Source organism: Sorghum bicolor, chromosome 9 (genome assembly GCF_000003195.3).
Source record: "Sorghum bicolor cultivar BTx623 chromosome 9, Sorghum_bicolor_NCBIv3, whole genome shotgun sequence".
NCBI lineage: Eukaryota > Viridiplantae > Streptophyta > Magnoliopsida > Poales > Poaceae > Sorghum > Sorghum bicolor.
In genome coordinates, this window is record NC_012878.2 from 49,883,097 (window position 1) to 49,895,850 (window position 12,754).

The 12,754-nt window shown below is 40.4% G+C and overlaps 1 protein-coding gene across 17 annotated transcripts; it reads right to left on the bottom strand.

Annotated features, from left to right (window-relative positions):
* LOC110430153 lies at nt 1,280–4,476 on the bottom strand. 17 transcript variants are annotated; one of them, XR_002447426.1, is made up of 10 exons: nt 4,340–4,476; nt 4,182–4,257; nt 3,736–3,848; nt 3,556–3,625; nt 2,707–2,862; nt 2,460–2,522; nt 2,320–2,390; nt 2,094–2,202; nt 1,831–1,988; nt 1,280–1,747 (listed from the first exon to the last, which is right to left on the bottom strand). XR_002447426.1 is itself a non-coding variant. In XM_021447241.1 (10 exons), the coding sequence occupies exons 4-9, from the start codon at nt 3,595–3,597 to the stop codon at nt 1,848–1,850; spliced, it is 537 nt and encodes a 178-aa protein (XP_021302916.1). In that variant the 5' UTR covers nt 3,598–3,625; nt 3,736–3,778; nt 4,182–4,257; nt 4,340–4,476; the 3' UTR covers nt 1,280–1,747; nt 1,831–1,847. The 17 variants fall into 17 exon arrangements, 3 of the variants coding, with proteins under 3 accessions (XP_021302916.1, XP_021302917.1, XP_021302915.1); XM_021447241.1 differs by having other exon boundaries at nt 2,094–2,157; nt 3,736–3,778; XM_021447242.1 differs by having other exon boundaries at nt 2,094–2,157; nt 4,409–4,427.

A 12,754-nucleotide genomic window follows, 5' to 3' on the forward strand; every position in this document is an offset into this window, starting at 1 on the left:
TATTTATGTCTAATAAATCAGTTATTTTTAGTTGATTGATCATGGCCCACGTAAGGGCACTCACAATGCAGACTCTATTATAGAGTCTAAAATTATTTATTACCTCGAACAATATGGACTTAGAGTCTAAATAAGACTTGGAGTCTTATTTTTTCTACCTCTTTATTCAATAAATATGTTGGCACATCAGCAAAATACTATAAATAATATGTAATTAATTGTCTTGGACCCTGTGATAGACTCTTGCACTGTGAGTGTCCTAAGAGATCATAGCTTACAAACTAGACTTACTTGAGTATTTATGTCTACCCTCCATCCATTTATCGGAGTCGTCTTACCAAAAAAATTTCTCCAAGAATCAGAGTCATCTAAGCTAGGGACCACTATTTTCATCTTTTTCCACATACGGCTCCTCACATTGGTCTAATTAATTCAACTATCTGCATGCAACTCCATTCATTGGCTGAATTAATTTCCCCTTGGTCACTGTGCACGATCCTAAAATGACTCCCATAAATAGTTTGAGGGAGTATAACACTGCATGTCTCATGTATTTTACTTATTACTTGAGTATTAAATTTTGAAGATTGGATTCGGGAGGTTTGTAGTTCATAGAGGTGATATCTTCACTACAGTCTAAACAACTTAAGTGTTGATGGTAGACTTTAAATCATTGATTTCCAATCGGCACTAAGCTAAAGTGAACTATAATCTTCGCTCACAATTTGCTTGTCCATACAAAGTGTTTTAAGATGTTTGACTATACAAAGTGTTTGGTTACCTAAATCGAAACCATGATACCATAAGATTTTTTTTTCATGTGTTAGCTAAAAATTACTTAAAAGTATGTGGATTTTAAAACCCGTAGCAACGCACGGGCATTAACCTAGTATATATATATCTCTAGATTTAAGGTGTATATAACCGGACGAAATGTATATAGACAAAGTATATAATCATACTAGACCATCTAGAGTGATATGTATGTTAAGTATGCATACATACATAGAGTATATGGTTATACTTATTGTATATAATATAGTAGTGGCATTTTAGTAATATAGTTAAAATATATTTTTTTTTGAAAATTTTTCGCGTGGTAAGATCTAGAGTATCTTAATATGAGTATATAAACATACTCAAACTGATAAACAAGTATGAATACATACATAATGTAGTTTATTGAAGATGAGAGTAACTACACGTACGTGTACAAAGGAATTTCCCTATATATATATATATATATATATATATATATATATATATATATATATACTAGGTTAATGCCCGTGCGTTGCTACGGGTTCTAAAAATTAGAATAAAGCAATGCAATTAAAAAGCTTTTACATGTTAAGTATCTTTGTCTGATGAATGCCACAACCAAGCAAACTATTCAGTGACTTATATGATCTATGATGGTACACAATTCAATATCAGTTCTGTAAAGCTAGTATTATCACTAAACATTGACCATTACCATGTGGTCAAGCCTTCGACTGTACAAGTGGACCAAGCATGTGGCAGAACCACTAAACTACTCCAGCTTATCCTAATTCAATATAATCAAATCAAAGCTGTAATCATGGGAACTAATCTGGTCCATCAATCCATCACAATATTTATTATCAAAGGCACGATAGTAACAATAATAAAGGTGACTCCTCTAGTACATGCCGGAAAGAAAGATTGGTTACTGGATCCTGCAGAGCTGACCTCAGTAATGTTCCATAAACATACTTAAATAGGACTGCAAACATATACAAATAAAAATAATTATAGATAATACCCTCTGTGAAAGGAATAGGGCTAAGAAATTACTTAGTTCCTTACCAAAGTGAAGAAATTTATCACAATAAAATCTCCACTAATGTTTGGGTCATTTCCAAGAACTTCTTCCACAAAAGATAATCATTGTTTTCTGTGTTCCTTCTGAATGGCCTTTTTCCACATTGAAAAGGACTCATGCTCATGACTTGATTGAATAGAATCTGCTAAGAAAGATGATTGCGTGAATATCTTTTTTTTTCAGGAAATAACTGAACCACATGTCATCTGAATAGTCTCCTGGCAGTGGCACTTGAGATATTCTCTACCTGTTCGGTGGCGAGGACAGGCAGGCTTGACAAAGGCATGTAACATTGCTGGCCGCTAGATGTGCTGGCAAACTCACCAAGTTCATTACATTATGGCCAATGAAATAAACTGAAGTATGAAAACTGTTCCCCTTTAGCAAGCCTTCTTATCCAGTGCATTGAATAAGCGATGAACACCACAGTATACTCCTATTAGTTACACGAAAAAGTTGTAGCAAGCACTTACATAATGAATGCGGAAGGAATCAAATTGAAAGCACAGCCCTTCCAGCCTCCGAGCCTGTTGAGCTTGTGCACCTTAAAGAACTCTTATTAGATCATAGTTGAGGTAGCTTCAATCTTAAATCATCTACAAAAAATGAATACCTGAAATACCAGGTTTGGATCGAGCGCCAAGTCAAAAATCATGATCCAAACAAGCAGTAAGAACTACAAAAATATCAATACAAAAAGATTTACAATTCATATGGTCGCAGAAAAAGACGCACAAAAATCTCCATAGCTCAGTCAAATCAAATAAGTAATAGAACAGGTCCCAAATGAGCCACAAGAGGGCTTGCCCAACACTTGCTAGCTGAAAATGATCAAGTATAAAAAACAACATGTTACTGACAACAGGGGCGTGGTGGATGCGGAGCCTGGGTTTGTTTTCTTTTTTTGAGGGATCAAACCATGGCTGCTCGGGCGTGGTGTGGGGCTGGTACGGGAACGGGAGCGAGCGCGTGGGCGATGCCGGGCGGGCATGCAAGCCAGCTAGGGATCGCCTCGCCTGTGAACAATTATTTTCGACATGTTTTAGAGGTAACTGCTCGTACATTGCAACGAGAATAAAAATAATGTATGACCACCTCAGTAGGCCGACATCATGTTTTAAGGGTGACATATTTATATGATGCTACTAAAGAATCATCTTAACCATTCATGATTATCGATCATGATTCCAATGCCCTTACAAGGGTGATACGAGCATTTTCCCATGGACTGAACATTCAGACAGTACTAATTGATCTATCACTGCATACTGCTAAATCTTTTTTACACAATGCAAAAAATTTTGACCATTTTAGGATCCTACATTTAGGGAAGTTTGCATCAATCAAAATTCAGAACGAACCATAAGATGCAACATGAAAATTCAGAGATGCGGCAAAACCCTAACGAATTCCAACTCCTAGGTGGTTTGCAAAGCAAAACAATGCAATTCGGGTAGGCTCGAACATACTACTCCTTGTACTATGACCTCAGATACACCTTTGAATATTCTGAAAGTTAACAGACAACTTTCAACACCAAAAAGATGCATTTGAGTAGAGGCTGGGATTCAGGGATGTAGGCAAATTATTAATTTGGAGAATAATGGGTTATGATATCACCAAATACATAATTCAGGATTAGAGTAGAGATATGTGACTGTATATATAACTCCTTGAAAAATCACATGTGGCTGCTAGGCACCTATTACCTGAAAATAGTGAGATCGTTCTGACTCCTTGAAAAATCTCATGTGGCTGCTAGGCACCTATTGCCATATACTGTACAGGAAATGTGGCATGAGACAAAGAAGAGAAAAAATATAGCATTAGTGCATTGTTTGTCAACACTAAAGTATCTATATGTAACTACAATAAAAATGTGGTAGTACCTGAACTGTTCGTCAGTCATCACCCAAGAGCCAGCAGAGATAACTGAGATTAATCAGAATGATCACCAAGATTAATCAGAATTGAGAGACTGGAAGTCTGGGAGGCATAAGGACTGCAAACAATAAGAATGTATTGTATATAAGCAAACATTCAAATCTGAAAATGTAGGAAAACAGAGTATGCTATTCAGTGTGAGGACTTCAGAAACAATAATGTTTTGTTCCTTTTATGCCACTGGTTACCTAAGGCCAGGTGTTTAACTAAAAGATTATTACTGATTATTATTCATTAGTTCAGCATGAGTATATTGCAAATAAATTGTCTTACGTAGACTGATAGAAATTAGTTCGGCATTCAAGTTCCAGGACATGTAAGAAATACATTTTTCAGATATTGTTTGGCTGCACAGAAAATCAAGATGCCAGTGCTGCATTACTGATTCTACCTTGATGGCATGAATGTTTGTTTCTGGACGTTCAATCCCAACTCCGGAGTGCTCGAGCTCGACTCAAACCAAGGATCTGAAGATTAATTAAAGGAAACACAAAAAGAATTAATTTCAGAAATTACCTCATCTATGAATATGACATCTTAGTATATCACCTCGTCAATGAAGTATTACTTGATTGGCGGCAGTGATATGAGCTATCTAAGTATCCATGAGTATCCGACCTTGGGAGATGCAAGCCAGGAACGATGCAAGGCATGGGAGGACGCAGTCATATGAGCAGGTTCCAATAGCACCTCGTTCACACAGGAACATGATTAAACAAATTTGCATGATCTTAAATATGCATTGATCATCTTATAATAGTGTTTCTCATGCTTATCCGATTAACATGAAATCATTCGCTAAGTAAGAAAATTAAAGAAAAAAAAAGTCTATCATCCATAATAGGATGAAATCATAAACCACACCTAATAAAGCAGCTGCAGTCGGCTTGACTTTTAGCATGGCATCATTGAGGGCCTCTTCGCACTCTGCCTCCGGGTGTCCGGCGGTAGGCATTGATGGCCTGGCTGTTGGATGAGGACGACGAAAACAAATCATTGGACCTCTAAATGTCAACTCCCTTAAACTCTGAACCTCGGAATGTTGTACTATCTAAATTGAGGTCTTGAACAGGGAGGTTACCTGGGAAACTGCATGACCAGAAGAGATCTTGCTAACAGGAAGAGAATGGAGGGGAGAACAGAGGGGAACTCACGAGGTGTTGGGGCCACGACAGTCTGGGACACCGATCTCCAAAGATGAGGCGATTGACCTAGGAACCGCCGGGGCTGGGGCAAGGGAGCCGACTGGGACCTTGCCTCTCGCTGTTGATCGTGGAAGGCGTCTCCCCGCCGTGGTCGAGGTGGAAGACCACGGGCGCCGCCTCCACCTCTTCGCTGCTCGATGACGACTTCCAGACGGCATCTCGGTCGTAGATCCAGTGGAGGTACCATGGGTAGGTGTGGCCAGGTCGTTGTCATCCATAGGCGGCAGCTGGCCTAGGGCTCCCACGGCGGGAGGCGCGACGTCGGTGGCCGGCCGCAGGAGGGAGATGGAGGACAGCGAGAGGGGATGCGGCGTGGGAGAGGGGATGCGGCGTGGGAGTTTAGCTGGAGGCCACGACGGTTGCGTGTGGGGGGAGGGCGATGGGTCGCGAGAGGGGGGGCGATTAGCGCGAGCATTAGCGGGAGGGGGGGCGATAACCGCTGGAGACGATGACCTTCGGGTCTTTTTAGTTGTAGATATATATATATATATATATATATATATATATAAGAATGATGGACACCAAAGTAAATACAGTCACATGGACTAGTGCAACATCACCTTTATATTTTATATAGAGTTTTTTTTCGTTACTTCTAAAAGAAATGCCGCTTTCGACCAAAGTATGTTCACATAATAAGACTAAAGTGAATTATGATAGCGAGAAATGCATTCCGCTTTTTATCCTCGAAAAAAAATGGGGACCGTGAGGCTCAGGTTGACTCTGACGCTCGTAGAACGTTTGTAAAGGTCTCGACGAGAGGAACACTGGTGGCATGCACAAATGGCACGGAAACCATTAATCACATGGCAAATTGATGGATCTGAGTGGACCGAACTGCTGATTGTTGACTTGATCCTTGCCCAGACACCTTGTAGGCTTGTACACGCACCCATCTGACTCCTTTTTAGACATCCTTTACGACTTTTTTTTTCAACGAAGGCTATATTGTGTAATACTCTCTCCGTCCCAAAATAAGTGTCGTTTGCGCTTCTCGAAAAATAAATTTAACTAAATATATAATAAAAAATATTAATATTTATAATACATAATTAGTATCATTAGAAAGATCTTTAAGTCTAGTTTTTTAATAAATTTATTTAGAGATACAAATATTGCACGTATTTTCTACAAATCGAGTCAAACTTGTGGCACGAGAACATAAAACGATACTCTTTTTGGGATGGAGGGAGTACATCCTTACTTCCTATTAACATCTCGAAACTGCCAGATTCCAAGATTGGTAAAACATCTTTAATGAGTGACAGTAACATATATATATATATATATATATATATATATATATAACTCGATGAGTTTTTATTTTATTAGGGCAAGAATATGGATCAATTTCTCTAACCATAGGTTTGTTAATGGACAAAAATCTAGACCCAATGGGTCTGTGGGCATGGGTCTTGGGATGTAGTACCCAAACCCGTAAACCCATGAGTTTTTAAAACTTGATTCATCATAGTGAAGCAATCATATTAGTCCACAATATCCTAAATTTTTCGACAAACTACTATGTTCAGAGACATATATAAGATGATATGTCCATTCAAGTGAAAAATGAGAAGAATGAATACAATCTCATGCTCTAAGATATGATTTTCATGTTCTATTTTTTTCTTTGTTGCTATGTCGATGTGTCTATGGGTAACCTGATGGGTACCCGTGACCCGATGGGCATAGGTCTGGGCACCAAATTAAACCCGTCATGAGTCATGGGTTTTTAGCAGGCAAAATTTATGTTCATGGGCATGAGTTTGGGCTAACAAAACCCAACGGATTTATACTCGTTGCCATCTATAATCAATATATGTATGCATACTTAGCACTACGTATATACACATGCACATCATACCTCTATGCATGGCGGAGCCCAGTGAAGGTGAAATTGGGTCCCCCTGCACCTCATGATCCGTGGCGTCTTGTTTATTTAGCTGATAAGCCATGACAGATAGTATTGTTGGCTTATTCGTTGTGAGAAAAAAATACTGCTAAGTGGCTAGTAGATTCAGCTGATAAGCTCAAGCGAAAAAATATTGCTTACGAGTGATTGTTGCTGCTGAAAGTATTGGAGAAGAAGATGAACAGACGACAACGAAAGTAATGTTGATGAATAGCATTCTCAAGGCGTAGGTCGTAACTAGAAATGGCCTCTCCTTGTTTCGCATAACCTAAAAATATATGAACGTATATAGTACAATTACCCAAATAACGATGTTAAACCATGAAATAAATTTAGAAATATATGAGCAACAATGTCAACTAGAGGACTTAAATTAGTAGATCTTGAGATGGACGAAGTCATAATTAGACCAGTCTCAATGCATGTTTCATGAGAGTGTTATGCACATTAAATAGGGTGTCACATAAGTAAAATTGCTGACTTGGCAGGGTCATTAAATAAAGGAGTTTCATTAGATGAGAGAGAAGTTTCATCCCCATAAAACTCATATGGTTCGGTTATCTAGTTTATAGTCTTGGTAACTGTGTCATGAAATTATACATTGAGACTGACCTTATTAGGGCAGTCTGAATGGAGAATTTTTATTGCAGCTTCCAAGAAAGTAATATTAACTTTAGACTCAACGTCTCCAATGTATAGTTTCTTGTTGCAGTTTCTATGCAGAATAACATTTAATGAAAATCAACATGTATTGAAAACTGACCTGGATCGTATGTGGCAAGCGACCATATAGGAGGAGAGGAGACCCTGCTACTACACCTCTATCACGTTGATATCTTGTGTGGTTCTTTTTCCAATTGCATCGTACTAATCCTGCCTGAATGTTGTACAAAGCGACAAATGGATCCAAGTCTCCTGCAGAGGCACCGTGCAACTCGAGCAGCTCCAGCTCCTGTGCGGTGGCTCCAGGCTCTATCACGCATTATGGAGTCGTTGATGCTTGGCGCCTCGCAGCAGCAGCAGCAGCAGCACCGCCTGCTCTTCAAACAACAACGTGCGATGTCCGTCTGTTGCTTCCACCGCCGGTGAGCAGTGAGCTAGACCACCGGTTTCTCCCCAAAGCGGCTATGCTAGTTTCCTCGTACATCGGCACGCGTGAAGGCTTCGTTTCCTATACAAGAAACAGTTTCTCTATTTTTTATTCTCTCTCTTCAAGAAATTTACTGCCACATCAGCAATCTGCTTAGTTGGCAAGTTAATTAATAGATATAGAAACTAATATAAATACACCATTACGACTGCCCTTATTGATGTGTACGAACTCTCGGCCTGTCGCCATACACGCAGATAGCAGATGGGGGACATTTATTTTGGTTCCAGTCGTAATAATTTAATTTAATATACGCATTGCTGGCTCCTTGTTAATGTTAATTGCGGCGGAATACGGGAATGCCTCATTGTTCTGTACGGAGTATATGCAATTTGTACGTGAGACGTGACGTGAGCACGAGGTGGTTATTTTGGGCTGCCGGCCCAGACACAATGCCTCCATGCCTGGCAGTCGGCTGCGACGGCCCAGTCCAACGTGCGCTGGTTAAAATAATACTCCGTTTAGGCCGTCCCCAATGGCTCCTACAAATCGCTAGCTGAGCTGGATGTAAAAAATAGTAAAAAAAGATCTCATGACATAGCAGCAGAAATGCAGAATACGTCAGTGTCCGAGAAGCGCTAGCGAGCAAAATTCTCTGATTCTCTTTCGTTTTCATTGGGCCTTGTTTAGTTCGCAAAAATTTTCAAGATTCTTCGTCACATTGAATCTTTGGTCGCATGCATGGAGTATTAAATATAAACGAAAATAAAAACTAACTGCACAGTTTACCTGTAATTTGTGAGATGAATCTTTTGAGTCTAGTTACTCCGTGATTGGACAATGTTTGTCAAATAAAAACAAAATGCTACAGTAGCCAAAAACAAAAAAATTTGGCAACTAAACAAGGCCCTTCCTCAAAAATTTTGCAAAATTTTTCAGATTCCCCGTCACATCGAATCTTTAGACGTATGCATGGAGTATTAAATATAGATGAAAATTTAAACTAATTACACAGTTTGGTCGGAATTGACGAGACGAATCTTTTGAGCCTAGTTAGTCTATAATTGGACAATATTTGTCAAATACAAACAAAAATGCTACTATTCCTATTTTGCTCCTAGTCCTAGCTAGTACTACTATGCCCGTTGGGGACGCCCTTATAACGTTTCCTCGCCGGAAAAGAAAAATGCTTCCTCCCGGGCCTCGGCTATCCCGTACAAAGATTTTTAAAAAAAGGTGGATGGCTATCCAGTGCGGCAGTGTGCAGAGTGGTGCATGGATCTCTCTTGGCCATGCCACGAGTGGTGAATGGATCTCAGTCACATCTGGCCCTCCACGGAAGAGATTCCAAAAATTACATCCGTATAATGTTCCGACTAATCACCGTGACGACGTGCATCCCCATCATCGCGACCAAACAATGTGACTTTCATGTGTGCGCGCGGCGCCTGAGTCCCCCCGGCCGAGCTCGGCCCATCCCCAACAAGCGTTAAGAACTCATCACTTTCCTCCCTGATCGTTCTCATTAGCATCTAGCAAGTAGCAACGGCACCCAATGAATCGTGTTCAGATTTGTTTTAATAATGAGATAAAGAAACAGAAATCGCGCAGGTGCTTTTTCCAACGGCTCAGTCTGTGTGTGTGTGTGGTGGGGGGGGGGGGGGGGGTTAAGGCAATGACCATCATATGATGCTCCATGTATTGGCACTCATTCTCATCTAATCTAACCTAGAAACTCTGCTGGTTAAACCAATCATCAGCAAGGCACGTATAGTCGTTGGCGTAGTAGGCACGTACGGAGTAGTATATAGCAAGTACCAAAGGACAAATGCCATGTGACCAAGCCTGTACTCTGTGCTAGACTCTCCCATCCCATGTAATCGCTTGCCAAACACACATATCAATGAAGATCGATCGACATATCTATTATTTAGGCCTTGTTTAGTTGCCACAAAAACCAACATTATTTTAAGATTCTCTGTCACATTGAATCCTACGACACATGCATGGAACATTAAATATAGATAAAAACAAAAACTAATTGCACAGTTTGCATGTAAATCGCGAGACGAATCTTTTAAATCTAGTTACTTCATGATTAGTCAATGTTTGTCAAATAAAAACGAAAGTGCTGCCGAAGCGAAATTCAAAAAATTTTCACAACTAAACAAGACCTTATTCTGCTTAACACAGCTTCTCCTGATTTTGACTTGACCACGACATAGGCCTTGTTTAGTTGACCCTGAAAACCAAAAAGTTTTCAAGATTTCCCGTCACATCGAATCTTGTATCACATACATGAAAAATCAAATATAGACAAAAACAAAAACTAATTACACAGTTTAGCTGTAAATCACGAGACGAATCTTTTATCCTAGTTAGTCCATGATTGGATAATATTTGTCACAAACAAACGAAAATGCTACAATACCGAAAACTTTTCACTTTTCGGAACTTTCGTGTGGAAAGCAGGGACGAAGGAGGAGGAGCTCGAGGACATTAAAAAGAAAAAAGAAAAGCGCCGAGCGCGGTTTAGGGGCCAGGCTGCCAGAGAATGTGCGGCTGCGCGCGTCGTCGTCGTCCTCTGTACTGTACAGCACCGGACCAGAAGAGACGCGTCAGGCGCGCGGCGTCAGAGATCCGATCTCATCTACGCACACCCTACGGCTACGAGCTACGGGTGCGCATGTCCTGTCGTCCCGTGCGTGATCCATCATGCATGCCAAGATGCTCTCCACCGTAGAGTATGGCGCGTATGCATGTGACCGTATTTACGGCGCGCCGCAGCCCGCATGGTAAGGCGACTAGCCGAGAACCACCCTGTGTACAATTTTGATATTTAACATAAGCTTGCAGATGGTGGTGATGATGCGCACCCTCACTGGGATTCTGTTGCACCTAAAGTCAGTGGCCAAGCCAAAAATTTCATAGAGGCTGGGCAAGACAAAAAGCTATACTAATAGTAAGGTCACCCTAATGTAGAAATTATATAGTTTCTAACTAGTAAAAAGATGATGTGACACTATGATTAAAAGAGAAATATGACGACCTCAGACTATCTTTGTTTTTTTAGTATTTATTAGTGTATAAACAAAGCTATATAATTATATAATACACAAGCAAAATTAGACAAGAAAATAGTTTTAAGTTTTAAAATAAAATAATCACTAAAATCCTAGGCGGTGACTGCTCCCTACCTCATCTTTGCACTTCTTCATCAATGTATGTGCTTTTCTTTTTGAGTTTTGTTTAGAAACATCTTTTCTTTTGAGCAGAGTCTGTACATAGCCTTTTATTTTGTTTCATGAAAGTCAGGTAGCTATTGGTGTTTGAAGCGGCCAGGAGAGGAGCCCGGCCACCAGCCAGGAGAGGAGCCCGGCCACTGGCCCAGGGTGGCCGGGCCTTGGCTCCGCCCATGCCTAAAGTTGAGCATGCAGCCCGTGGGCCGAAGGCACGACCCAAAGCACGGTTATTTGGCCCGGCTCGAGCACGGCACGACCCGATTCTAACCAGGCCCGGGCCGGCCCGAAGCACGTAACGGGCCGTGCTTGGGCCGACCCCTCGGCCCGCTTTTAACAGCGGGCACGGTGTCGGCCCGGTATCAGGAAATTTGTGAAACTTGAAGTATCGTTATGTGACTTATTAAACTTGTAATTTTTGACAAGTGAAATATGATCTTTGAGTATAATGTGTTATGTGAATTGTGAAATATTAATGTCTACAAATTAAATGTGATTTACTTATGCTTTGTTAAATTCTATATTAAATTTGGTATTTTTCATATAACGGGCCATGGGCCGGCCCAAAGCACTATTGGGCCTCGTGCTTTTCGGGCCGGCCCGGCACGAAAATCGGCCCACGGGCCGTGCCTGGGCCGCCAGGCAGGCACGATGGCCTATGGAGGCACGGCCCGGTGGCACGCGGGCCATACGGGCCCGTGCCCTATCGTGCCGTGCCGAGCCGGGCCGGCCCGTTGATCATCTTTAGTTGCACCACCCTTTACAGTTTTTTTAAAAAATTAAAGTTCTAGTACAACTTTGATTTTTAATGTTCAAGTATCACATAAGCTGAAAACCGTCAATGTATAACAAAATTACCAAAATCAGATAAATATACTATAACCTAGTGCTAAGGCCTTGTTTAGTTCACCCCAAAAACTAAAATTTTTCAAGATTCTCCGTCATATCGAATCTTGCGGCACATGCATGGAGTATTAAATATAGATAAAAACAAAAACTAATTGCACAGTTTACCTATAAATCGCGAGACGAATCTTTTAAGCCTAGTTACTTCATGATTGGACAATGTTTGTCAAATAAAAACGAAAGTGCTATGTCAAAATCCAAAAAAAATTCGGATCTAAACAAGGCCTTATTTTCGAACTGCGACATCAAAATAGGATGGTGTTACTGCCATGGAATAATTTTCTCAAGTCTCTTTCTCGTTTTATCGTGGCTAGATCTGACCACGATGAATGACTAGGGAGAAAGAAAAATAAGTTTCATATCAGTCTTTCTTATTCTTCCGTGACAAAAAAAGAAGAAAAACACCCGAAAAAAGAAGTTTTTCAACTCCGCGTACATGAATGTTGGATGTCGTTCGTAAGGCATCTGTTCTCAAGCCTTTGGCCGAGTGTTTGCCTCTGCGGTCATCTATACTGCAAAACGTTGTATAGGTTTGGTTTTGAGATCTGCTATTGTTCACAGTTTGAGTATAATTTAGATGATTTTTTTCGTATACTTGTGTAATCCAAAGTG